The sequence below is a fragment of the Hermetia illucens genome, chromosome 5 (assembly GCF_905115235.1).
Source record: "Hermetia illucens chromosome 5, iHerIll2.2.curated.20191125, whole genome shotgun sequence".
Classification (NCBI taxonomy): domain Eukaryota; kingdom Metazoa; phylum Arthropoda; class Insecta; order Diptera; family Stratiomyidae; genus Hermetia; species Hermetia illucens.
Window position 1 is genome coordinate 16,670,915 of NC_051853.1, and position 26,294 is coordinate 16,697,208.

Consider the following 26,294-nt stretch of genomic DNA (forward strand, 5'->3'; position numbering starts at 1 on the left):
TGGGATTTGCATAACTCCGCCGAATATCTGGCTGCTGGACTCTCTTGCTGGAAGGATTTGTTTTCAGCTCTGTGCCTTTCTTCTTTAGAAATTGGTCTCTACCAACAATTAGGGTTCATGCGCTGGATGTTCATAGCGTATCCTCGTATCACTTGGTTACCGACTTCAATGATCTGACAACTTATTCAGATGCTATCTTATTTGCCTACATATCACACTGAAAAGTGTACATATATGTAAGATACATTTGCGCTTAAGTATGTGGAATGTAGTATCCTCATCCGAATGAAAAGAAAACAGATATATTTAGAATTTACGTACAAGGTAAACGTTTGTTTCCAAGTGCATAGATACATATTGAAGAATTTGCTTAATAGTGTTGATTGGTTGAACTACTGCGTCTAATTTACTTAGTTCATTATATGTAAGCAAATTGCAATGGTGTACTGCATTATATGTTAACATCGTAATGTGTGATTACCTTAGACTGCTCCCTATTGCACTCCTACATTAACTCCGTTCTTGAGATTGATTTTGTGTACTTTCTTCAATGTTCATATTCATATACGTATCCATCTTGACACTTCATTGTAAACCTGTTCGAAAATGCACAATTTCGGTTCCTTCCAAGAATTATGCCATAAACAATTATTCAGATTTGCAGATGACCTAAGTGGTGTCTCGTGTACGTAAAAGGAAATGTTAAAAATAAAATAAGTTAAACAATATCTGAATCATTTATTCTCTTCACTGTAAGGGGCTTGAGAACTTATGGTTGGACAATCTAATATCCACGCTTTGGGATTAATGGGATTGGGGTTGATTTTCCGTGTTAACAACTTCCTTAAGTGGATGGAAAGTAATAATCGGATAGTGACGCAGTCAGCAGTAACCCATGCCCAAACCCGGGTTCGTCCTTTCTGCTGTCTTCGTTACTTGCCGGTGATCTTGAATCTATGGCAATGAAATGAATCACAACCACTTTCCTAGTCGCGTGAGCACTAAAATGATGCTCGACCGTGGTCCCCCAATGGCCATAAAAATTGTTAATAAGTCTCGTGTCACTATTGATCTGCCGATTTACCGGCCAAGCGGACCAGGTAATCTTGTCTTATTTATACGCGTGTTTGCTGTTAAATAATGCTGAGAAATGTAAATTGAGTGTCATACCAGATATTGGCTGAACAGCGTGGTTCAGGGGCTCGAGTGAGAGCTAGCCTAACAGAATCGCGTTGTACTATATGAATGGGCTGCAAATAATTTCTGCAACCACTTGTTCTGGTCACTTGAACGCGATCGGTTCTCCCCGCAATCTGCACAATTCGCGCTTTTGCTACTATTATTTGTTTGAATATTCAATTGTCGTTATTTTGTAAGGTGTCGTATGGTGGCCGGTTCAGGAATTGAAAGCAACTCGGTGGCATTGGGAGAGACTTTATTAAATTTTCCATAGAAAGTGAAATATTTGTTGTTTCCGCAACAAGTGTAAACTGGACACTGGTAAGTGTTTCCTCTGTGCTTTCGCTGTGCAAAAGACGTTACAATTTTCTTCGCTGCTGATAACCTCAGACCAAGCAATGATCGCGCTAATTTGCTCGGCTAATTGCTGCTATCTCTTCAGACTTTTCGATGACCCCAAAAATTCAGTCTTGTAATGAGTTTTCATAATTGCCTATTTTTCACTCATTTTCCGTATTAGCGAGTTTGAAGGTCTTGAAGAGATTTTGTAACTTTAAATTGGACCAATATCTTGTTGCGTGCGGTCAGTGGGTATTGAGACTTTTTCACTGAGATGGGAGCTAATAACTTTGCTTCTTAAAGATTACAAAATTTCTTGGATGTTACGTGTTAAGTGCATTTTCCTACGGTGACCGATATACTGTTGTTTTGTTCACGTGATCGGCGACTGTGATTATCCTTATCAAGGGTCAGTGAGTGTAATAGTGTCCAATCCAAAAGTTGAAGTTTTCGTGTTCCATTTACTTAATTTTTGCCAAATTTTTGCTATAAAATTAGGAACTTGCGTCAATCTATGTAGTCCATTTTTTTAAATCTGTGTTTTATCATATCATGATTTTCCAGTCTTTAATCCTTTCGCCAGTCATACCAATAATTGGAAATGTTATCAGAATTAATAGAGCAGAAAACTCGTATTTTTGAACTGCTGTGATACAAGCGATCTAGTATGGACCCTCTAGGTTTAAGGTGGATTTAAGTTTCTCAAAATCCGGACAGTATTCGTGTCGCTCTGTTTTGTTATATTGAATAGTCTTTCATAAATGCACCATTGCGAGAAATGTATCCTATATGCGGACGTAGGAATGACCTGCCTCGAATAAAACTAAGCCAAGGTGTGACTATTGTAGTGAAGACTAAAAGGTCAGATGGGTTTAACAAGTGGTCATGAACAGGGATCTTTGGATACCAGCTGATCTCCATTTTCAGCTAGCCTTGTCTTGCCAAAAAAGGGCTCTGTTGAGATTAACTAACTTTCCGCCGCCGATAACGATATAACTTAAAAAAAATCGAAAGTTACTTTCGACCGTAATGATCCAATCCTGAGTGAGGAAGCAACCCAGAGTTTATTAATGGAAAGCTTGAGACTAGCCTTGGATATTCAACTCATTCAAATTGGTCCTCCATTTAATTGGGACTCAGTCCTTAACTCTGTAGATAGTCCACAGTTGGTGCCTCGGTAACGTAATCACGGTCGGGCTGGGAAGACTGGACTAGCTAAGTTCATTAGGAACTTTATATGGGACATTCACACGCTACCCACCTTATCGGGAGTCAAAGTCCAGCTGGTAAAAACAGTCAAGTATTTAGGAGTACATTTCGACTCCAAGCTAATGAAAAAGGATCATATCTAGGAACAATATGGAGACTTGCATCGCAACGTATTCTTTGGATATACACATTCTTAATAAAGCCCATTTTGGTGGATGCATGCTTCGAGTGGTGGCCCAGACTAAACCTGGCTGAAAGCAGAGAGTCGCAGGTCCAAAGGCTTGGTTGCGTAAGTATTACTGGAGCAATGAAAGCACAGCCGGTCGAGCTACTCAGAACTATACTAAATCTACCCCCTATTTACTTCAGGTAGCTCTGATGCCTGGATCATCTGATCATTTAATTTCCAGATTTCTCTCTGAGATGACATAATCTATCATAATCCGATAAAATGCCACGAGCCTTTTGAGATTACACACTTCATAATCTTCACAGTCATGGAAGATGGACCGGGTTTAGGAATCATCATCATCATCAAGGGTGCAATAACCAGTATCCGGTCTAGCCCTGCCTTAACACCCCAGTTTTGTGCCGAGGTCCACCAATTCGATATCCCAGAAAGCTGTCAGGCGTCCTGGCCTACGCCATCGCTCCATCTTAGGCAGGCTCTACCTCGTCTTCTTTTTTTACCACAGGTATTGCCTCTTTGGGCTCATGCATACGGATTTTAGTCTCCTATCTTTATTCTTCCCGTTTGACCAGTGCGGTTGGTATTTGGTGCTCACGTTGCCACCATATATTTTGTCTTGCCTTCATTCATGTGCAGCCCAAGATCTCGCACCAATTGTTGCCTGCAGGATCTGGATGAAGGTAGATTGTACGTCTCGGGTCGTTCTTCCCATGATGCTGATATAGTCAGGGTAGGCTAGTAGTTGGGTCGACTTAAAGAGGATGGTGCCCCTCGCATTCACCTCAGCATCACGGATCAGTTTCACGAGGGTCAGGTTAAAGAGGACGCATGATAGGGTATCCCCTTGTCTTGGACTGTTGTTCATGTTGAATGGTCTCGCAAGTGATCCTGCTGCGTTTATCTGGTCTCGCACATTGGTCAGGATCAGCCTAGTCAGTCTTATTAATTTCGTCGGGATACTGAATTGTTGCATGGTCGTGTACAGTTTTACCCTGGCTATGTTATCATAAGGGGCTTTAAAGTCGATGAAAAGATGGTGCAACTGATGTCCATATTCCAACAGTTTTTTCATCGCTTGCCGCACAGAGAAAATCTGATCTGTTGCTGATTTGCCTGGAGTGCTTCTTTGGTGTGGACCAATGATGTTGTATGCGAATGGAGCTATCCGACCTAGCAAGATAGCGGAGAATATCTTATAAATGGTACTCAGTAACGTGATACCTCTATAATTGCTGGACTGCAGGGTATCTCTCTTTTTATGTATGGTGTAGACAATGCCTCGTTGCCAGTGGTCAGGCATTGATTCGCTATCTCACACCTTAAGCATAAGTTGATGAACCGCTTGGTGTAAGTAGCCGGTTAAATATAACCCATTCGGCTATAATTTCATAGGCTCCTGGTGACTTATAATTTTTAAGCCACTGAATTCCACGGACTGTTACTTCTATACTTGTTGGTGCCAGTAGTTGTCCATCGGCTTCAGTTAGAGGGACCATCGACTCGCCGATGTTCTGGTTGTTGAGCAGTTCATCAAAGTACTCAACCCTTTGTTCCAATATGCCCATTCTGTCGGAAATCAGATTTCCCTCCTTGTCTCGGCAGGATGAGCATCAAGGTGTATAAGGCTTGATCCTGCTGACTTGTTGGTAAAGCTTCCAGGCTTGGTGTGGTTACTCGCTGTACTTTCCGAGTTCACAGGTTCTCACATTTTTCCTTTTTCCATCTGCAGTCTCTTTGGGCGTGAATATTAATGTTAAAATCGCTATATATCACACACAGATAGCGACCATCCGGCAACCTATAGAGACAGCGCACAAGCTGCTGGATGTTGGAACGGTCCATATTGCCTGTGAATGTGACAGGGATCCCAAATGCATGCCGAACGGTGGAGAGTTTGGATAGCAGTCATTCGGTTGTTGACGGCAAGTATTCGGGGAGTTCAGAGGGGCATTAACTGCGGTAGAAAAATGAGGTTGGTACCGCGGATAGATTCCATAGAACTTCCATACTCCGCCCGTGCCTCTCAAAGCTATTAAATAGATGCGAATAGGCATAACATCAAATCACCTCATCACTCAACCAGTGACCTGCTCTCGCAGATCACATTCGAATGAAGGTGCAAGTGGTTACAAGAAGGGAACCTAATGTGAAAGCAATTGACGGGCAAGCATTTATAGAGGTGTGGTTGGACCAAGACAATATACCTGGCAAACCGTCAGAGAAAGCTTTCTATATCACCGAGTACATTGCGACGGCATATGACTCATCGATGCTGATACGTTATATTTTCCCTGTTAGAAGGTCGGCGTTTGATCGGGCCAGCAGTGGGTAGGATTGACCATGAGGTGAAGCAGCTTGTTTCCAAGGAAGCTTTAAGAAACCTCAAGCTAGCTATATTGCGAAGCAAGCGTGACTGCTTTAAACTATTCTGCGCAGAGGTTGATAAAAATTCATGGGGAAACGCCTACAGGGTCGTAATGGAGAGGTTCAAGAGTCAGGCAGCTCCGCAAATTTCATGTACTGATCTCTTCCTGAAAATTATTCCCTCCCTCCTGTCGTAAGGAAGCGATTGCTCGCACTAGAATGGGGAACTACATCAGCTTCAAAAGCAGGGATCAAATATTTTTGGAGTGGTGATAGATACTTTGATGAGCTTCAGGGGGCATTTATAATACAACATGTTTACATTAAGGTATCCAATTTCAACATGGCTTTGGATTATTGGAGGCGCGCAATATACTCGTAGCATGCTTATAGCTAGAGTTCTGAGTTCTATACTGCTCTTCGAAGCACTACATAGGTTATGCAATACAACTGGAGTGATGCATAAAAGATACTTAAGTTGAAAATAAATGGCAAATGCTCTACACCGATTGTTAGCTCCGAACTACTACCCGAATGAGTGGCAAACTTATTCCCACAAAATGTGAGTACTGTTAACCTCCACACTGTCCAGGTAGACCCCGACGAAGTTCCAATCGTTGGTGAGGAGGGAGTCTGCAATGAAAATAGCCTAACATAAAACACCTGGCTTGGATAACATCACCAACAGAGATCATGATGTAGCAGTCAAGATAGTCCTGTTAAGACTTAGGAGGGCTTCTTACGCTTTAAGAAGACGAGCGCCAAAAGACGCTTGTCAGCGATGATAGAGCCTGTTGACCCCATCGTTAAATAAAGGAGTGCCGTAGAGAGTAGTGTAGAAAAATTGTTTATATTTGAAGTTCGTCTAATAGCACTAACAATTCTTAAATTGCTACTCCTTCGAATGGTTCCTTTGCCGTTAGTCGTATTATGTTTTTGAATTACTGAACTCAGGCCATAGAACAGCATTAGTTTCTGGCGCTGTCATTTTAGGGAAGTGGGACCAAGGTACCACTAGGAGTTGGATCGATCCGGAATTTGTGAGCACTTAGCCTCTAGTGGCCGATACTATTGGATGTTTGAAGCAGTTCCTTTCTCTTTAACTATCGCCTTGTGGAAAAACGTTATTCCATCTCTAGAAAAGCTACACAACTTTCACAAAAATTTTCTACTAAAACAAGAACTTCAAATGAAAAATAATCATTATTGCACTAACGTACGAAGTTTCCATGATGCCGAAAGTGAAAGATAAATGCAAATAGAACATGCATGTAATTGCCAATTAGTATACATCACCCAATTTACATCATTTATCTCAATTTCTTAACTCTATTTTCCGGTTCAAGTGTATATGAGTGACACAACTTCCGACAATAATTCAATTGGATCATAATTTGCTCGACGAAGTTGTTTATAAATATCTTGAGTGAGATTCGTCGTCTGCTTACACAACATGACTAGTGCCGTTTCTAAGTGGGATTTATTCACTCAAATTGAGCCGATAGCAATTTGGACGTGTGGCGTTTCAGCTAGTTGCATAAAATTAGAAAAAGGGTTCTTTGAAATTCTAGAAATGCAATTAAAGAATAATTACTTTATAGTTAATGCTTTATAAGGAAAGATAAATCTTGTAAGGTTCCTGCCATTATTCTTTTCGGAAGAGTGTGTTACTTTGTCAAAAATGGTTGATGGTTTTGACAGCTGTAGTGCTTGAAGATTTCACGGTGTTCTCCCTTTCCATTAGTTGGAAATTAGAAAATCCTTCCAATTGTCTGCATCCTGTTAAGCTCAAAACAAGGGGTCGGTGGACCAAAAAACGTGGTAGTAAGTTACTCTCCATTTGATCTGGTCCGACATGCAGTGAATGCGGACTTAGGATTTCTCAACCCTCAAAAAAAATCTGAAGATGCCTTCACATCCCATACCGATTCCTGTTTAAATAAGGTCATAATTGAATTTTATTGAGAAGCCTCCTTAAAATTTATCCGAGGATTACAAAGCAAACACCTAAAGTGTATTGGATGAAACAAGGGATTTGGTAGATCAGATAATGAAGCTGTTAAAGGCTGGCAGATTTACCCTACGCAAATGGGCTGCAAATGATCCTGAGTTACTGAAGTATATTCCAGCAGTCTACAAGGATACTGGACTTCGAGAAATTGTACGGGATCAAGCGGTAACGACTCTCAGACTACTTTGGAACTCGCTCTCTGACAATTTCCGCTTCAAGACTGTAGAGTTTGACCCAGACAAAAAATTGACGAAACGCCAACTGTTATCAAATATTGCGGCCATATGGGATCCACTGTAATTGTTAGCTCCAACAATTGTTGGCGCTCCTGATGCAAAGAATATGGGAGTCGGGAATCGGTTGGGATGACATTCCATCGAAGGACCTGTTGAATCAATGGAAACGCCGAGTTACCGATATTGGAATCGATTCGGACCCCTTGATGGGTTCAGGACTCAAAGGCGAACACAATCGAGATGCATGGTTATTGTGATGCGTCTGAGTCGGCGTATGTTGCGGTTATCTATGTCAAATCAGTTGACACGCAAGGAAAAATAAATGTCACATTGTTATGCGCCAGAACCATCGTCAAGCCGTCGAAGGCGAATATAACTCTTCTGCGGTTGGAATTGGCATAGTCAAAATACTATGCAATCGCAGGAGTGCTGCAGCTGTAGTACTGGCCTGACTTGAAAGGATCCAGCGAAACTAGACAACTATGTTGGAAATCGAGTGGCCAAGATACGATAGATTATAAGGAATAGATAGATAGTAAGGAATCTTGGTTCTGGAGGTACGTAAAATCGAATGACAATCCAGCCGATTGTGCTTCTGGAGGAATAAGCCCTAAGGACCTCGCTGAGCACCCACTATGGTGGAATGGTCTTCAATGCCTCAGTAAGAATAGCATTGCTGAAGACATCTGTTGTTTTTCAAGTATGATTGAGGGTTTCGATCTAATGGAACGTTTTTCGTCATTTTGCGAGCTGTACAAAAGGCAGAGTTTGGCAAAGAGATAGAGGAGGTCATAAGAGGAAACCCGTTCCAGAAAGAATTTCAGAAACTAAATCCGTTTATTGCCAACAGGGCCTCCTGAAGGTTGGGGAAAGACTAGGATGTCAAAAGCGCGTTCTACCGTTACACTGGAAGGATATGCCTGCATGTTTGTGTTCATGGTGACAAAGTCTGTGCATCTCGAATTAGTCAGCGATCTATCAACGGAAGCCTTTTTGGATGCTTTCAAACGGTTCACGGCACGAAGAGGACTGTGTTCGGAAATATATAGTAATCACGGAACAAACTTTGTGGGAGCAAAGAACCAAATGGATTAGATGATGCAATAAGCAATGGCTGTGGCATTAAGAAAGGTGGCTTCAATCTCCGCAAGAGATGGGATTACCAGGCGATTTCACCGTGCCGAACTTCTGGTTTCCGACTTGTTGGATTCTGGGATAGCGCTGCTATCATGATGAACCATAGTCAATCTGGATGGTCAGTCTGGTCATCTTCAGCTAGCATATTCTTGGCAGATACTCAAGGTCTTCTTTAGTATTCACTCTTACGCTTTATGACGCTTTATGAAAAGTGTAATACTAAACGTAAACTAACCAATAAAGTAGAACAAGAACTGTATCAGAATTCAAGCAACAAAGACAAAGACACCGTATCAAATCGGAATAGTGGATACCAGAATTTTAAAATACACTTAACCTGAGGAACGTATGTTTTATTCAGCTAGTGCGTGGTCAACCTAAGGGTTGTTTATTTGGAAGTGATGGTAACGCCTAGATAGATGACTTGTTAAACAGCAGAGATGGGAGCTACCTTGCCCGCATGCTAAGTTATTTATTAAGGTGCAAATGATAAGGTAATAACTCTATCACTGCTTATTAGAGAATCTGATGGGGTTGTGGTTGGAATTGGGTTGCCAAAGATGCATCCTGTCATCGATGTTACTGCCTCTTGTTATCTGTCACATAATGACATCTATCACCAAACGCCTATGTTGAAAATACGCTTTTTCTCTTTAACTTGGTTATGGAACTTGGCCGAATGGCTCTGGATTTAGAGGCAAGTAGAATTGAACTAAAGATAAACATAAAAAAACCAAGGTTTTCAGTCTGATCGGCCATTGCACTTTCTCTATTTGTATTAATAGGGAGAGCATTAAACGCATTTATCAGTTTGTCCCTTTCTTTGGGATCTTAGCAATGTGAGTTGGGGCTTAAGAATACACTCAAAGTCTTCCCTGCTTATCGTAAGACGCGACTAAAAGAGACATTTTTGGGCTAGCACACCTGCAAATTTTGAAACTTTTTTTTTTCTTTCCAAACGTCAACAAGGCTTCGGATAGGGATGACAACGACCTTTTATTATCGAAAATGGACTATGACTGGTTTCTGGAATGTGCGCACGCTCCTCGACAAAGGTAGCGAGGTTCTTCAAAATGTTCGCTTTCGCTTTGAGCGGGAATTCCAGCAATTTAAACTGGACATTTTGGACCTATGCGAAGTAATACTATGGGACACTGTAGAGTTCTTTTCTCCCTCTTACCAGACTAATAGCAATGTGCTTTTGTACTCTGGAATGCAAAGTAGTAGCAGAGGCTCTGTCTTGACCCGGGGGCCGCTTTTTTGACAGACTTTTAACTGCAAGATTCCGGTCGAGGTTAAGGGTCACCGCAATTGTACAATGCTACGCACGAACGGAGTCTCCCTATATAGTGGTAGAGGATGCTTTCCACGAGCAATTAAACATAGTTCAGGGGAGGTTACCTAAAAGTGACATTGTGATCGTGATGGGTGAGCTGAATGCCAAGGAAGGATGTGATGGGCGAGCAGTCTTAGCGACCGAAATGTAATGTTTGGAGGTTAGTGGATTTCTGCAGCTTCCACCGCCTCGTCATTGGTGGTACATTATTCGAGCACAGAGCCTGCCCTAAGGTCAATTGGGTTTCAACTGACCGATGCCATATGTGTAATCAGATCAACCGCTTTGCAATCAGCAGATAGGTTTAGGAGTTGTATCTATGGAACGAGTTAAATGCCTATTTCACTCGCTCCAGTGATACTACTTTGCATGCCAGATTCCAGTCTCTCGGTTGAGGGCTGTATGCACCTGTTGGCCCCGAGATTAGATTTTGGATGCTGCCTGGGAAGTGTACTTCAAGCAAATGATTTGCCGTTTCTTCATCGCTTTTTGTGTACTTCCCATTCTGTAAACGTAAAGAACCCAGTTTCTGGCTACGTTCTTTGACCAGAATCCGCTTCAGCTTTGAAGTTGCCTCAAGAGAGTTAGTCTCTTCGCAAAAGCGTCTCCAAGATGATCGTTTAGCCGATCTTATGCTCTTCTTTAGAGCCTTCTGTGCCTCTTTATAGCGATTCCAGCTAGTGCTTGATTCACCCTTCAGAGCACGATTAAGGAGCATCCTTGTCGTTCTCTTCTGTTTTGCCAAATCCGAGTTTCACCATGGTGTTTTACGCTTCTTTGGCATCTTCAGTGGACAGCTTTCTTCGAAAGCTTCTCTCATGCTAGTTGTGATCATCTGGGTTGTCTTCTCAATTCCAGCAATGGATTTGATGCGCTTCCCAGGGATCGTGACTCGGCCGCTCAATTCTGTTTGATACATTAACCAATCTGTCTTCCTCGGATTCCGAAATGGAGTGGGCGGAGGTGGATCCATGCCCATAACGAAATCAATGCGTCTGTGATCCGAGAGTGTGATGTCGTTTGATACTCTCCACTCTCCGATCAGAGCCGCGATGTCAGGAGATGCTACCGTGATGTCGATGACCTCTCGCCTGACCAAGTTGAAGAAAGTGGGTTCATTACACACATTTAGGATCTGCAAATCGGTTCCTACTAGATATTCCAGTAGTCTCGATCCTCTTGCATTGATGTTCGAACTTCTCCAGCATATGTGGTAAGCATTGACATCACATCCTGCTATTACCCCATGCCTCTATTTTTGGCAAATTGGATAGCTCTGATGAATGTTCCACTGGGAACGTCTTCTGCGTCGTAGGGGAAATATACAGAGCACCATAGTATCTCTTTATCTCCCTGTTGACTTTTTATGGTTAGCTTAGCCGATGTGGTGTCGTCATCACATAGGTCGTTAACCAGGTTAGCCTGGACGTTTTTGGAGACTACCATGCAGGGGCCGGGTCGATCGCTTCCATTGGCATACAATAGGTCAGCATGTTGGAAGTTTAGGCCCCTGACTGCCCCACCAACAACCCACAGTTCTTGTATGAGGTATATAAATGTCTTGCAGCTATTGATCCAACGACTGATAAGTGCAGTCGCCGCTTTACAATGCTGCAAATTTACTCGGGAAATGTGGCACCTCATCTACGTTTCAGATGTAGATGCCGGGGGCTGCATGTCCCCTTCAATGGTTTTAGGAGCCGACACTTGTAACGTGACGGTCCCCAGCCCATAGAAGAGCCGGCAACCCGATTTTTCCCGAATCTTCTTAACATCAGGTTCGGGAACGCCGATAGTGAGAAAAGTTCCCGGCCTATCGGTTCTCTCTCCTGTTTTGCTGCCTAGCAGCAACCAGGTGGAAGTGTTAAGGTTGTTCTGTACACCAAGTTGTTCCAGAACCCCGACACCATTTCGCTCTTCTTCTGGGAGCCAGAGAAAGCACTTTTTGATCGATGGAAGCTCAGAGACCCTTTTCAAGGTTAGTCGCGCACCCTCCCACACATCGTTAAGGGAGGAGCAGTACTGCCTGAGCCACTCGTTCGTGTCTTCGTTGGCAAAGTTCAGCCGTAACATTTTACGGTGCACACCTATCGACTCAAAGCAAAGCTTAATGCCTTGCGCGGACGCAGTCCTTACAGCTAGAAGGAATTTCCTCCTAAGCTGTTCGCACTGCTCAGTATCGTAGCCGGATGGTTTAGAGTCGTCATACAGGATCCATCGGCTTCGATAGCCTTGACTGCAAATGAGCCCTCTTTGCTGCCTTTTGTGTCGAACAGTTAGGATCGTCCGAGGACCGCTGCCGCTTCGGTTTCCCCTTAGCCGCAGGTGCCCCGAACGCTCCTTTCCCCTCAACCTTGGCACAGCTCTTTGGTTGTGCGTTGCCCGGAGGCGGTTTGCCCGAAGGCCGTTTGCTCGGAGGCGGCTTGCTCGAAGGCGGTTTGCCCGGAGGCGGTTTGCCCGGAGGCTGTTTGCTCGAAGGCGGTTTGCCCGAAGGCGGTTTGCCCGAAGGCAGTTTGCTATCCGTGGGCGGGTGCTTACCCATAGGCAAGACTTTAGCCTCAGCAGGTGGCGCCGATGGGAGCCTGGGGTCAGGAGTACTGACAGAAGGGGCCTGCTTCGGCTCGTCCGTTAAGGACTGGGTCCCAATTGAATGGGTTCCCACTTGAATAAGTGGGGAATCTGAGTCCAGACTCAGGTTCTCCATCGATAAGCTCAGGGTTGCCCCTTCGCTCGGGGTTGGATCGTCACGATCGAAGTTTAATTGTGTTTGCTTAATAGGTTTATGTTTTTGTTTTTTTGTTTTTTCATAGTTGGCTGCCATGGCCTCAATTTTTCCGGGGAAAGTAAGTCGATCTCGGCAGAGCCCCTTTTTGCCGAGACAAGGCTAGTTAAAACTGGGGGTCGCCTGGTACCCAGAGTTCACCGTTTACGGCCACATCTTAACCCCTGTGACCATTCAGCCCTCGGCACAGTAGTCACACCTTGGCTTGGGGTTTTGATTACCGCTTGGCTTCAGGTGTCACCTCCCGTTTCCTGGAGGGTCTTCCTTACTGAGCTCCCTCACCACGACAAGGTAGGTAATCGTCGAGGGAGTCTAGGTGTGTATAACAAGAGAGGAAGGGAAAGAGAAAGGGATTACCATCTCATGGTCACTTACGTTCGCTTGGTATTGCGTACGTCACTTCTCGCCGGGTTGGGGAGCTGCCACTTCTTAAGTTCAGCATTGACTGCTTCTTCTTCGACAGTGGAAGAGATATCTTGTTGATCGGACGGCAGATATACTGAGTAACATGTCTCAGAATATCGATCAGCATTCGGTTGCCATCAAAGATGCTCGTTCCTTGGGTGCTACACAGGTCGTCGGCCAAGTCCCGGAGGGGCGTCATAAGATCTAGCTGAGAGCGGAATCGTGGAAGCGGATCGATCAACGGAGGAAGTTGAAGGCTCTACTGACCGCTGTCTAGTGTACGCCATGACAAGAGAGAATTTGCTATTGCGCTGTTGTTGCTGTATTGTTCGGTGAGGTTCCTCCTTTTGTGGAAATTACCGTAACATGCGGGTACGGACTGTTTCTCCAAACAGAAGAGAAATCATTTCGGATATCAACGCATTTAAAAGGAGTGGGTTTGACAGTCTCCCCGCAGAGGTACTTATCGCTGTACTTGCAATTACTGTAGGTCTGCTGCTCCCCTTCCTTTGTTTCAAAATATGTCTGATTCCTAAGTCTGTCCGCTCTATTACACCTAAGGACCTCAATAGACGCATGCATTTCCTTCAAGCTTTGTAACGCTTTGGTGGACAACTAGAGAGAACAGAGTTGCTTGTCAATTGGTGAAGTGGGGCTGAAGATTATTATAATTGTTACCTTTTCTAAGTCGCGGGGTAGCTTTCTCTGTATATATTGAAATAGAGGAATGCTTGGTGTATAAGCGTAGAATCCTATCACTGATTGACTATCAAGAATTTGACTTTTTTTCAGGAAGTAATATTGGAAACAGGACCCATTTCTAAATAAATTTTGCCGTAAGGTAGGTTTAGGGGATGCCATTCTGGGCAGTGGGGAGCTTTGGTTTTGGTAATTGAGATTGCCTATTAGCCCTAGTATGACACATACTTTCTGAATCGCTAACTAGTCGTGGTTTTGAAGAAGTTTGATTTGAGTCTGGATGTGAGTGATTTGTGAATGAGCCGCTAGTTGGCTGTCCTACTGCTAGAGGTAGTGGGCGCCCCCTAAATTTGGGCCCGTGATTCGTAAGTTGAGTTCTGTAAGGATCTGATTATGGGGGCATCGTTCGAGCTTATTGAGACAGTCAGGCCTTCAGCAAGTTGTGCGGCCATTTATTTAAGATAGTGTTGGTCGATATGGTAGAGGTCAAAATTGAGAAATGAGCGTCTATGGTAGTAGTGCAACTTAATTTCACGCAGGGACACTACATGGATGCCAATGTCCTTAAGACCCACTGATTATAAAGTTCATTGAACTCCGATTACTTTGACATAGGATTTTAGAGTGTATCTACCGACATTTTCTAAATTCAGAATTAAACTACATCAAGCTCTTCTTGATCACGGTGATAGAAGCCTTAATGGTTAAACTCAGAGCAGTGCGTCATAATAAACATAGATTCTTTTCAATTTTGGAATTGTTATAGTATTTCTTCCCATAAAATGGATTTTATTTGTAATTTAAGTACAGGGTTCGCTGGAAAAAACATCTGCCAATTGTAAACAGGTTTATAATGTGCGGACGTCAGTAAGCTTCACCATTCATAATATCCCCAAGCTAATAACTGCACTTCAAAGTTATATAATTTAATTTGCAGCTATTATGGTAATTTCCATGTTCGGAACAAGTGAAATTTCAGTATCATTTGTTCATCATCGGGTCTAATCTAGTTGAACTGCATTTTTTAGGTTGTTCGTTATATTTTAGCTAGAATTTCCACTAGGAATGAAGAAATTTGTAATTTGCCTAGAAATGTGGAACTGAATTATTATGTGATTATTATTACTATTTTTTTATTGGATCTAGTCGATGCAGTTAGTGAACAAGAAGAACAAAAAGCTTTGATATTCTCTATTCATTTTGCAGATTGAAAAGAAAACCTTTGACAAAGGCGATCGTGTCTGGAAAGTTAGGGTGGTTTGCAAGGACGATGGCCAACTCCCCGAAAGTGACAAGCAGTAGTCGATTTGTGATAGAGGATTCAAGTAAGTTTTACACTATTTTCGGTTATTATTTTTTGAGATCTAGTTGGGGACACCTATTTAAATAAAAGGAAAATTTTATTTGGTGTCCATATTCAAAATGAAAAAGCCTTAATTAACGCATTTTCATGCTGAATAAGTTTCCTGTCATTTATTATACGAGAAAATGTTATGTTGATATTATGCTTTTAGTTTTCTGCATTCCATACTGTCATTTGTCAGGTGAATGAGAAAAAATCTTGATTCGTTTCTATTGAAAGAATTACCCCTACTGAAACCAAACTGAAATGTAACACTCTTATGATGCCATATTGGCTTAATTACCTTTGTGCCTTACAGCGATTCTCTGAAATCTCAATTACATAAGTATGCTGTCGACAATTGCACTGTTGCACTTTTTAAATGATTTATTGATTCATAGTTTTCATGGTAAATTAAAAGATATTTGCGACACATTTAGCTTTCACTTTCATGTGATGATTTATAGCAGTTGTAAGTCAGTTGAATTGTTTTGTTTACAGCTGGTTACTTGGGAGATTTATATCAATCTATTAATTGAAGGGTTCACGAAATCAAGATATATGCATGTAAGTGTTGAAAATCGAAGTACGCTGAGAATTGATTGTTGTATATTTTTCCGTATTTGATAATATTTCTCGAAAGGTTTTGGAATTTTCGGGCAATTTCAGGAGCTTCTTGGCAGACTAGATAATGAAAAAGAGATTCAATTCAATATGCATGCAAAAACCAGTGATCATTATCGTAGTATCATCAAATTCACCTTAGACAATTGTTTTGGTGTTAGACTGCTGGTGGAAATGCAACGATTGATGGACTGATGAACCAGACTGATGAAAATTTCTTAAATTGTCAAATGAAATCTGCCAGTGCGGTTTGGTGGGTAAGACTTCCAATGGATTGGAACTGAAGCCAAACTAATGGGAAACTGGTCGTATAAGTTCGAGCCGCCAAATTATGTCTGTCAGTCTACGGCGAATAAATTGATTCCCGCTGGCTCTATCATTCCACGAAAGTGGGAACTTTGACGTACTACAACTTTGTTAATAATAGAAGGATTTCCACTAAACTTGCCAGTATAAAGCTTCCCATCAAAACCTATCTTACTACAATTTGTGGATCTAGGATGATTTCCACCAAACTTGGTAGGATCATGGTCTCTATTATAGCCTACATTGCTGCAAAATTTCGGTGCTAGGCTGATTTGAAGGGGGGTTCCGCAGCCAACTGCTGAAAATTATAGTAACATCCTATTATTAACTATCGATATCGATATGAAAGGTATTTCAGAGCGTAGGCACCATATAGTGGCAGCCTCTTGATTTTTTTTTCAGATTTTTGGGTTGGGTATTTTTTGAGAAGGAGTTTGTTAAAGAGATGATCGCTTTCAACCACCCGCACTCCCCACCTTTCCAATAAATATCAAAATTAAGATCGGCTTCATACTAATCGGGACCTTTCATTTGATACCCCAACATGACTATATTTGGTGATAAAAATGCACACCCTCCTTTTGCATGTATGGGGATCGGGGCCAGACAGACCTGTGAGGAGTTTCAAGATACTCCATTAGGTGCGACCCCTTTTGATGTGTAAATATATGTTCACGCACTTTCTTTTCAGACTGTGTATGGGCTAGTGCTTGTTCATCTCTGATGTGTGGACCAAAATGGCTATGGGACCTTACCTAGAACAAAAAAAACACCATCGAAGACGAGAGAAGTAGGAAAATTACGGTGCAGGGGTGGTTTTTGGGAGTGAGCAAGCGGGCTCCCGCTCGTCGATATCACTCGACCGCAGTGCCTCGGTGGTGGACAATTTGGCCACGTTGGTATATAATGCTACAAATGATTTCGCTCTGGAGAAGGAGATGTTCCAGCGAAGTACGACCTTACCGAGAGCACCGGTAACAAGACCAAACAAAGATGAACTGAAGGCAGATCTTTGGACGAGTGAAGAATATGGGGTGAGCGCTATTAGAGTCCTTTATAATAGATCACAAATTGAGGAAAAGAAAACTAAGGATACGCCGAACCCTGCTGTGCCAACAGTGTCACAAGCGGCCCAAGTGACGCATAACCGCACTAAGTTAAGTTAAGTCCTTGAGTGTTTAACGTAGGTACCTGTCGTGGAGACTTAATCCTGTTGTCTTCTTAAGATACGGATTGATTTTGTGACCACAATCAGAGCCCCGCTGTGACAAGCAATAACGGTACCAGTCTATATCAAGTGCATGGCTTAGCATTCATACTGGTGGATGCAAGACCTGCCTAAATCTTTACCGAACTAAGCAGTACGGCACCTTTGTTGAAACGCAACACCACGCCGAGGCCCGAAGGTCTCTTCTCGCTTGAGCATCACCACAGCCCCCATGAAGCTCCCACTAAGGGGCCAACCGCTAACAACCGAGCTGTACTCATATACAACAGGAATTCTCCCGAAGTATATGAGTCCAGGGGCTATCTCGGTTCCCATGGTACCAGTATACCCTTGGTAAGGTTTCGTGGCTATTGCCACTTCAGATGAGTCCCCGTGCAGACTCGGGTCTGATCGCCCTAATTAAGCCTTGGAGCATTCGCCTTCTGCATCACGGCCGGTAAGCCAAAGTGAGTACAGCGTGTCCCGGTGCAACCACGTGGAGGTTCTCCTCGGCCACTTGGTTTTGGTTCAGCCGACAGGGTTGCCGCCCCGTCTTCTTCACCGCCACCTCTGAGCGTTGGTGCTTAGGCACCTTAGAGAAAAAAAGATGGACCGGCAATTCTGAAAACCAGTACGAATAGTTCAGAAGGAGGAAAGCATACGGAAAATCTAGGAAACTCGGCCAGCGTGGCGAAGCCGAAGCCGAAGACGAATGAAAACAATGGATGAACTAAAATTGCTAGCAAAGAAGCGAAAGGAAAAGCAAAAGTACGAATTCGTCCAGATGCGATTGTTATCTTCAGTAAGGGCAATTTGTCCTCCGCGAAGATACTCAGAAAGGTCAAAGCTGATAATAATAATAATCGTTGGCGCAACAATCCATGTTGGATCAGGGCCTTGAAGTGTGTTAGAGCACTTCATTCAAGACCGTAACGGTACACTAGGAGGCAATGTGGTCAGCATGTGACGCGTCCATGCCTAGGAAGTGTTCATTCCCCAGTGGAAGACCATACTACTGGTGAAATGATGAACTGACCGGCCTACGATCAGCCTGCCACTGAACCAGAACAGCGGCTCACAGGGCGATAGGTAGAGTCGATCAGGGGCAGAAAGAGTGCGCTTATAAGGGAGTCCGCAAAACCATCAAGCTCGCAATCCAGTGAAGCAAGAGGAAATGCTTTAAGGAGCTCTGCTCAGAAGCGGACGTAAACCCGTGGGGAAGTGCTTATATAATAGAATCATGATGGGACGATTCAGAGACCGTTCATCTCTGCAGATCACGTGTCCCACCCTCTTGCTGAAAATCATCCAAGAGTTATTCCTCCAGCAAGAGGAGGCCACCGACACATTTCAACCACCTTTGAATGTGACGGCAATTCCGTCAGTCACCAGGGGCGAGCTGCTGGAGATCTGTGGTAGAATAGGAGACAATAAAGCGCTAGGCCTGGACGGAGTATCGAATAGGGTCCTTAAGCTTGCCGTGAAATTCAAACCGGACATGTTCGCTGAGTTGTTCAAAGCGTGCATATCCAAGGGGATATTTACAGCGGCACGGAAGCGGCAGAAGTTGGTATTTCTACCTAAGTCTGGTAAACCTCGAAGTGAACCATCCTCATACATATGGGTCTGTCTTTTGGACACTGTGGGGAAAATGTTAGAGCGGGCAATCAATAATATATTACTAACTGTTGTTGAGAGTCAAGGCGTCTTTTTGATTAACAGTATGGGTTCCGTAAAACCAGATCAACCATTGATGCCATCAAATTGGTCACTGGCTTGGCCGAAGATGCAATTCATGGAAAGGATAGTACCATCAAATATTGCGTGGTAGTAACCCTGGACGTGAAAAATGCATTCAATTCGGTCAATTGGAATCAAATACGGAAATTCCTAGCGAAGTTTGGTATTCCTGCCTATCTCGCTGCTATCGTTGATAGTTATTTAGCTGAAAGGAGGCTCTGGTATAACACCGATGACGGATCTCAGGAGTATGTTGTTTGCGCGGGTGTCCCGTAGGGTTTCATATTGGGCCCACTACTGTGGAACATCATGTACAACGATGTACTTAATCTTCCCCTTCCGGGGAAAGCCACGGTGGTGGATTACGCTGACGGCATAGCGCTAGTTGTTGCCGCGAAACGTCCCAAAGACGCTGAGTTATACTCAGGCGAGGCAATCAGTGCTATTAGGGGTTGGCTAGAGAGCTCTGGTCTGGCACTTGCGGAGGAAAAAACGGAAGCGGTGCTCATCACTAAGGGCAGGAGAAAAATTACGCTTGTATTAAAATCGGAAAACATATCATCATTTCTAAGCCTGCCATCAAATACTTGGGAGTGGTGACAAATCATCCACTGCAAAAATGGCGCTGGCAAAGATGATGCCGAACGTAGGAGGGCCGTGGTATACCTCTAGATTGCTTATAGCCAGGGTGGTGACCTCAATCATGCTCGATGCGCCTCCAGTTTGGAGGGAGGCGTTGCGGATGTCAGTTAACGCTAACAAATTGAGTGCAGTCTACAGGAGGACAGCCCTGAGGGTATGTTCTGCTTTCAGGACTGTCTCAGATGATGCAGCATTCGTCCTTTCTGGAATGATGAGTATTGACATTTTGGCAGATGAGATGACAAACATATACAATGCGAAGCCATCTCTTTCTTATCGCAGACGAAGAACGCTGAGAGGGAGAGATCCATACATAGATGGCAAGAGCGATGGGAAGGCTCCGGAAAGGGTCGGTGGACTCACAGGGTCATTCCTGTCATCAACGAATGGTTGGCGGGGTGGCATGGTTGGATTAATTATAATTATAATCTCAAGTTTCTCACGGGCACGAAGGATACCTACAAAGGTTTAAATTGGAGCCCTGACCCGACTGTCCAAATTGCGATGGAGTACCAGAGGACCTTGAGCATGTATTCCTCTACAGTCCCAGATTTGTAGAAGAAAGGAGGAATCTAGAGGAGACTCTAGGAGAAGTGCTGGTTCCAGAAAATCTGGTGCCGAAAATTGTAGCACATCAAGAGAATTGGGATGCGGTCAAGTTTTTTGTTGTTTTTCAAATACCGCACAGGAACTTTGCTGGAAGACTACTTCCCACCACACGCTACCTTCTACGTTTTACAACACGATGGAGAAGACAACGTCAGAAACAATCTTCTCCGAATTTCATAGTAAACCAAGAATAGTGGATCGTTTAATAGCCCCTTTTTTTCTGTAGAAGGTAGTAACTACAGGCTTGACGTCAAGCATGTTCAGACACCATAAGTGAGGCCATGCTGCTGAACGAGGATACGTGGAGCAGAGTAGTACGTTACACTCAAGGCATTCTTAAGGTGAAAAAGGGCGAGATGGATAGGAGAGACGTGTATCATGAGTCGGGTGCTCCTACACTGAATAGACCTGGTCTAAGGCAATGTTAGACACATGGTTCCGCGTTATTGTCCTAGATCCAACTGAAGGGCGTTTTAGTCGGCCGATCTGTCTAAGGCAGGTGTTTCTTAAATGCTTCCATACCTAATGATTTATGACCCACTGACTAGCCCTGTTAGGAAAGTCAGTTCATGTGAATTGGATAGCAACCCGTGTATGCTCATATGGATCCTACTATAAAAAGAAGCAAACTGGACCCGCTTCTTAATGAATAAACACAAAATTGAGCTTTCTTAAGAGAATCTGCTTTGCATTGTGTTTATGTTAAATGCACCATGTTTATGGAGGAGATTGAGCCTTTCATTTGGTCACTAGGTTGATTGTAGGTAAACAAGTGGTGTTTACTTACGTGTGGTCACTGAAGTGTGAATCACCTGGTCCTACTATAATGGTAAGGCTTCCTATTGGACCAAGTATAATCAAAAGGGCTGGACACCTTATTAGGGTAATTTAAAGGAAGACCATATTTTTGATGGGTCAAATTAATTAACTCCCCTTCTGGGAATCAGAGCATCAAATTTCGCTAATTTTGGAAACAATGGGAAACGAGTAATCACTAATGAAGATTGCCGTCTTAATGTCTGACAACCAACAGACTGCTAACCAGTTACATAGGTGAAATATGGATTAGTTTTAAGACCCACTTGAAATTTATTCGAAAGTGCGCTCTTGAAACGTGCGCCCACACTCAATAAAAACATTAACGTCTTCCACATGTCGATTGATGTCCCAATCATTCTGGCAGCTTAATCCGATGAATGTGTAGTCATTGAACTTGTTGTGGTCTTTTGTTTATAAAATAAGTAAATCAAAATGAAATTGTTGCTATTTTAATCGGCCAGTTCGAGAAATGTTTGTTTTTGAGGTCGTTTGGGTGATGGATGCCAGATTCGTGTGACTGCTTTAGGCTTGGGTGCAGGCAAACCACTTCAAGTTAGCTCCGCACTTCAGTCGGTTTTTAACCGTCGAAAAACTGTAAACGTTTTCTGATAATTTTACCAATCAGCGAACCTTTGAATTAAAATTAGATAAATAATTTGTTTTTGTAAAAATGTCTACCTGAACGGAAGGTGCAGCTCCCGGTGAAACTTTTTTGGAATAATATCACTTTTTCAGCCCCTTCCGTCTAGAGTAAATTTCCGGGGGATTGAGTTCCATATGTGTATCTATCAAATACAAAATTAGGAGTACTTTGCCAAATTCATTTGGAATATGTTAAAATATCATGGCATGAATCACAATGCTTTATTCCGTACGAATAACCCTGACTTATTCAAAATATCTGAAGCGAGTTTAACGTTATTCAGGGGTTAAACGACTCAAATTTAGATATAAAATGCCAAAAGCGTGTGTAATTTTATTGATTTTTTTTTTATTATTTTTCCGTATTTTCAGTACCGAAAGCTACCTCAGATGGTGAGCCCCACGAAGTGATGACTATTGTTGCAATGCTTTCCGGATTGATTGCAGCCGCCATTGTTCTCTTCATTTTATTTAGTCTCATTGGGAATAGAAGGCGATCACCAAAGTAAGTGTGAATTTTTATCCAAAAAATCTTTCCGGATTAATCAAGTATTCATATCTCGTGTCTATTTCAGTGGAATCGAGCCATCCGATTCAGAGACCGCGGACAAGGACTCCAAGTCTGAGTCGACCATTATTCCGATATTCTCCGCAACGGCAAAGTGTGATGAATTGGACAAGAGCCACCCACAATTGCTCTCGTTTTCGACTATTTCGGAGCTTGTGTCTAGGAACGAGGGTTTGGTGAATAGCAGCTTCGAAAGATGTCCTTCGGATGTATGCAGCTCTCTGAATGCTGTCACACTCTCTGGAATAAGCACCATCCAATGCTGAGTTGGAGTCATCTTGACCAGCGTGGAATTCTTCCAATCAATTGAACAATGAGGAGGGATGGAGGGTGATATTGTTATTCTACTATTTTGAGGCCAGTTGATGTCTTGAAAATCGATTCCTTGACTGTGATTTATTTTTGTTAACATTGAACCGCGTTTCATTTATTTGGAATCGAATTTGAAATTTTCTCAACTGGCCAAGATCCTTTGCACTCTAGTGAACATTTCATCTAATATTTAGATGTTAGCATACTCAGGTTTCATATATGCCGCACCATTTCTAAGACTGAATTATTTGTTGTATAAATTGAGCAATTGTATATTATGTGATTGAAAGATACTTTCATAAAAAATTGAAGTAATAGGTCCGACCACGAATCTTCAAAAAACAAGTGTGGACCGAAAAATCCTAATCTGGATTCACATTTAATTGTTGTTTTTTATAGTTAACACAAAGTAAGTTAAGCACATGTTACTAAACACCATCACGTTACCAAATAATACCATACCATATACATCGACGTAGTGCGTAAGTGATCAATGTAGACTATATTTGATTAAAGATATTGTATTAAAAGGATATCCCAAGAGTCTTTTATTCTCTAAACAGCTAACGTTAAGAAGAAAGTGGTACTTGTGCGTAAGTATCCTGTCTCGCTCCATCGCGCCTTCAACAGGACAATATCCTCAGACTCCTCAGCAGATCACGAATTGGAAAATACCCGCCCACTTTCTGCCATCGTTTTTGTCGGCAATGAAGCTCCACTTCCCGCTGCTTCACCATACCCTGGTACTTCATTCAGTTGTGCCTCAAGGTGTGTTCATCAAGTCATATAAGCGCATCAATTAGTAAATTCCAGGACAACCCGCCTGCATCGCCGAGCAATGTAACTGGATCCTTTTTCACTGACCGTCTGTTCTATCAGAATGTTAGCGGTTTATGTACCAAAGCTGGGAATCTTTAATTTATCCGCGCAGGCTCAGCAACCCCATGCCATCTGTATCTCCGAAAGCCGGCTGGACGATGCCATATTAAATTATGTGCTCCTGGAAGTGTATTCCACTTTCTGCTATGGCAAAGACCAAGATGCAACTCGTAAGTCCACCGACGGTGGGGTCCTAATTGCAATAAATGGTACACTCCGCGTCGAACTCGTTTCCTCCTCCTTTGGCTCTCCTTGAGACTGTGTTGCTTTTGGTGCCTCCCCGCCCAACTCCCTCCCGTTCATTGTATTTTGTATATACGTCCCCTGTGCTTACCCTTCTCACCTGCGCGAAAAATTGTTTGACAGTTTGTCTGGACTACTGACTGCCAGATTCCCGTCCCTCCCTTTTTCGCTTTGCGTAGATTTTAAACTCCCCATGGTCATCAACTGATGTTCAAGGTGAGGGACAGTGAATCAATGCCTGACGACTGGCAAAGAGGCTTTATCTGTCCCATACGAAGAAAGGAGGATATCGCGCATACAACAATTATAGTGGTATTACGTTGCTGAGTGCCATCTATAAAATATTCTCAGCTATCTTGCTAGGTCGGGTTGGCCCTTCCGCCCAGAAGATTATTGGCCCTTACCAAAGCTTCACTCCAGGAAAATCAGCAACAGATCAGATTTTTTCTGTGCGGCATGCGATTGAAAACTGTTGGAATATGGACATCAGTTGCACCATCTTTTCATTGACTTTAAAGTCGTCAATGAAAGCATGGCCAGGATAAAACTGTACACGGCCATGAGAGAATTCAGTATCCTGACAAAATGAATGAGACCGGCTAGGCTGACCCTGACTAATGTGCGAGGCAAGATAAAAGCAGCAGGATCACTTTCGAGACCATTCAACATCAACAACGGTCTAAGACAAGGGAAACCATATCATGCGTTCTCCTCAACCTGGCCCTGGAGAAAGTGATCCGTGATGCTGAGGTAAATGCAATGGGTACTACCTTCTTCAAGTCCACCCAACTACTGGCCTACGCTGACGATATCGACATCATGGGAAGAATGACCCGAGACGTCCAAACTGCTTTCATCCAGATCGAGCAGAGATCGAGCGAGATCTTGGGCTGCACATCAATGAAGGCAAGACAAAATATATGGTGACAACGTCAGCACTAAAAACCAACCGACAAACAACATCAAACCGTACTGGTCAAACGGGAAGAATAAAAATAGGAGACTACAACTTTGAAACCGTTGAAAATTTCTCCTATCTAATATCAAAAATCATAACCGATAACAGCTATGATGATGAAATCTGCACACGGTTGTTGTCAGCCAATAGAGCCTATTTCAGCTTACTAACACTGTTCCGCTCGAAACGTCTCACCCTAGGGTCAAAGCTCTTACTGTACAAGACTATGATCTTGCCAGTCCGAGGAATATATATTCCTCGGAAACCTGGGTTTTTAGCAAGAATAATTGCAAACTCTTGGCCGCGTTCGAGAGAAGAATTCACCGAAGAATTTTCGGCCCCCTACATGAGGATAGACGATTCCGTAGCCTGCACAACGACGAAATCTATGAGCGATACCACGACCGTCTGGTTATGGGTAAAAGCCGGCTCAACAGGTTGCAGTGGGCGGGTCACTTAATCCGTATGGGTGAGAATGATCTAACCAGGAAGGTCTATAAGGGAAATATTTATGGAGGAAAAAGAAGACGATGCAGACCCTGCCTGAGCTGGAACGATGGCGAAGGTCAGGACGCCAGACAGCTTTTAGGGATATCGAACTGGTGGACCTCGGCACAAAATCGGGATGTCTGGAGTTCCTTATTAAGACAGCCCTACACCGGATACCGGTTGTTGCGCCCTTGGTGATGATGATCGATGAGAGGATGTGAGTAAGTATGAAGAGGAAGGCAGCTATTTATGTAGTTTTCATTCACCTCTTGGTGGAGTACAGCGCGTCAACTACATGAGAGGATGTGTGGAGGAGGTTGACTTGATCGATAGAACTAAAAGAAGGAATCCACACTGAACATATGAAAACTTTATTCATTTTTAAAGAATTACAAGGAAAATTAAACTGTAGTATTCAGTGTACAACACGTCCGCTCGCGCCAAGCGTTGATGATCAAGTGACTGGTGTGTCGCATCAACGAAGGGAAGTTGGCCACGCATCTCTATAATGCCATGCAGTTGGTAGTGGATCCCTACACACATCTACGCGCCATCGTTAACAGTTACCTGAAATGCAGAATTTCCGAGACGTCCATCAAGCGCTCTTGGGGCTATCTACTCGTCTCTCATTTTGGCAGAGTGGATTTCACTGCATGACGTAGCCAATAATGCAATTGTCGCCTCTCCTATTCACTACCACACTAACAACTGCCAGGCCAATGCACTGACCAAGTTCTCTGTGTGTAATACTGCCAGACTAGTGGATAGTTATATATTTTTTTAATTAAGAACACATTTAATTCAATTAAAACACTTTATTTTTGTTATTTTTAAATAATATATTAACAACTACAAAACTAAATTTAAAGAATTCTAAGAGAGGAAATCTTTACTCCTCGAATTCTGACTTCCCACTGCAATCCAATTATTTTTTCAAAACTTTCAATTGAGCCGACAATTCCTATTTGTTACATTGTCATACAATTACTCCGTGTGAAATAGTCCTCCTCTTTCAAATCGGTCTCGT

At 43.0% G+C, this 26,294-nt stretch overlaps 1 protein-coding gene across 2 annotated transcripts in view; it reads left to right on the forward strand.

Annotated features, from left to right (window-relative positions):
- Positions 1 to 23,233, forward strand: part of LOC119657947 — a 61,278-nt gene extending 38,045 nt beyond the window's left edge. The window contains exons 1-4 of one of the 2 annotated variants that reach the window (XM_038065138.1): positions 1,263 to 1,500; positions 15,094 to 15,212; positions 22,191 to 22,323; positions 22,394 to 23,233. In XM_038065138.1, the coding sequence (XP_037921066.1) occupies positions 15,158 to 15,212; positions 22,191 to 22,323; positions 22,394 to 22,652 (447 nt within the window). In that variant the 5' untranslated portion in view covers positions 1,263 to 1,500; positions 15,094 to 15,157 and the 3' untranslated portion in view covers positions 22,653 to 23,233. Of the gene's footprint in view, positions 1 to 1,262; positions 1,501 to 15,093; positions 15,213 to 22,190; positions 22,324 to 22,393 lie in introns of those variants that run through there. The other variant, XM_038065139.1, reaches the window with a different exon arrangement.
- The last annotated feature ends 3,061 nt before the right edge of the window (positions 23,234 to 26,294 follow it).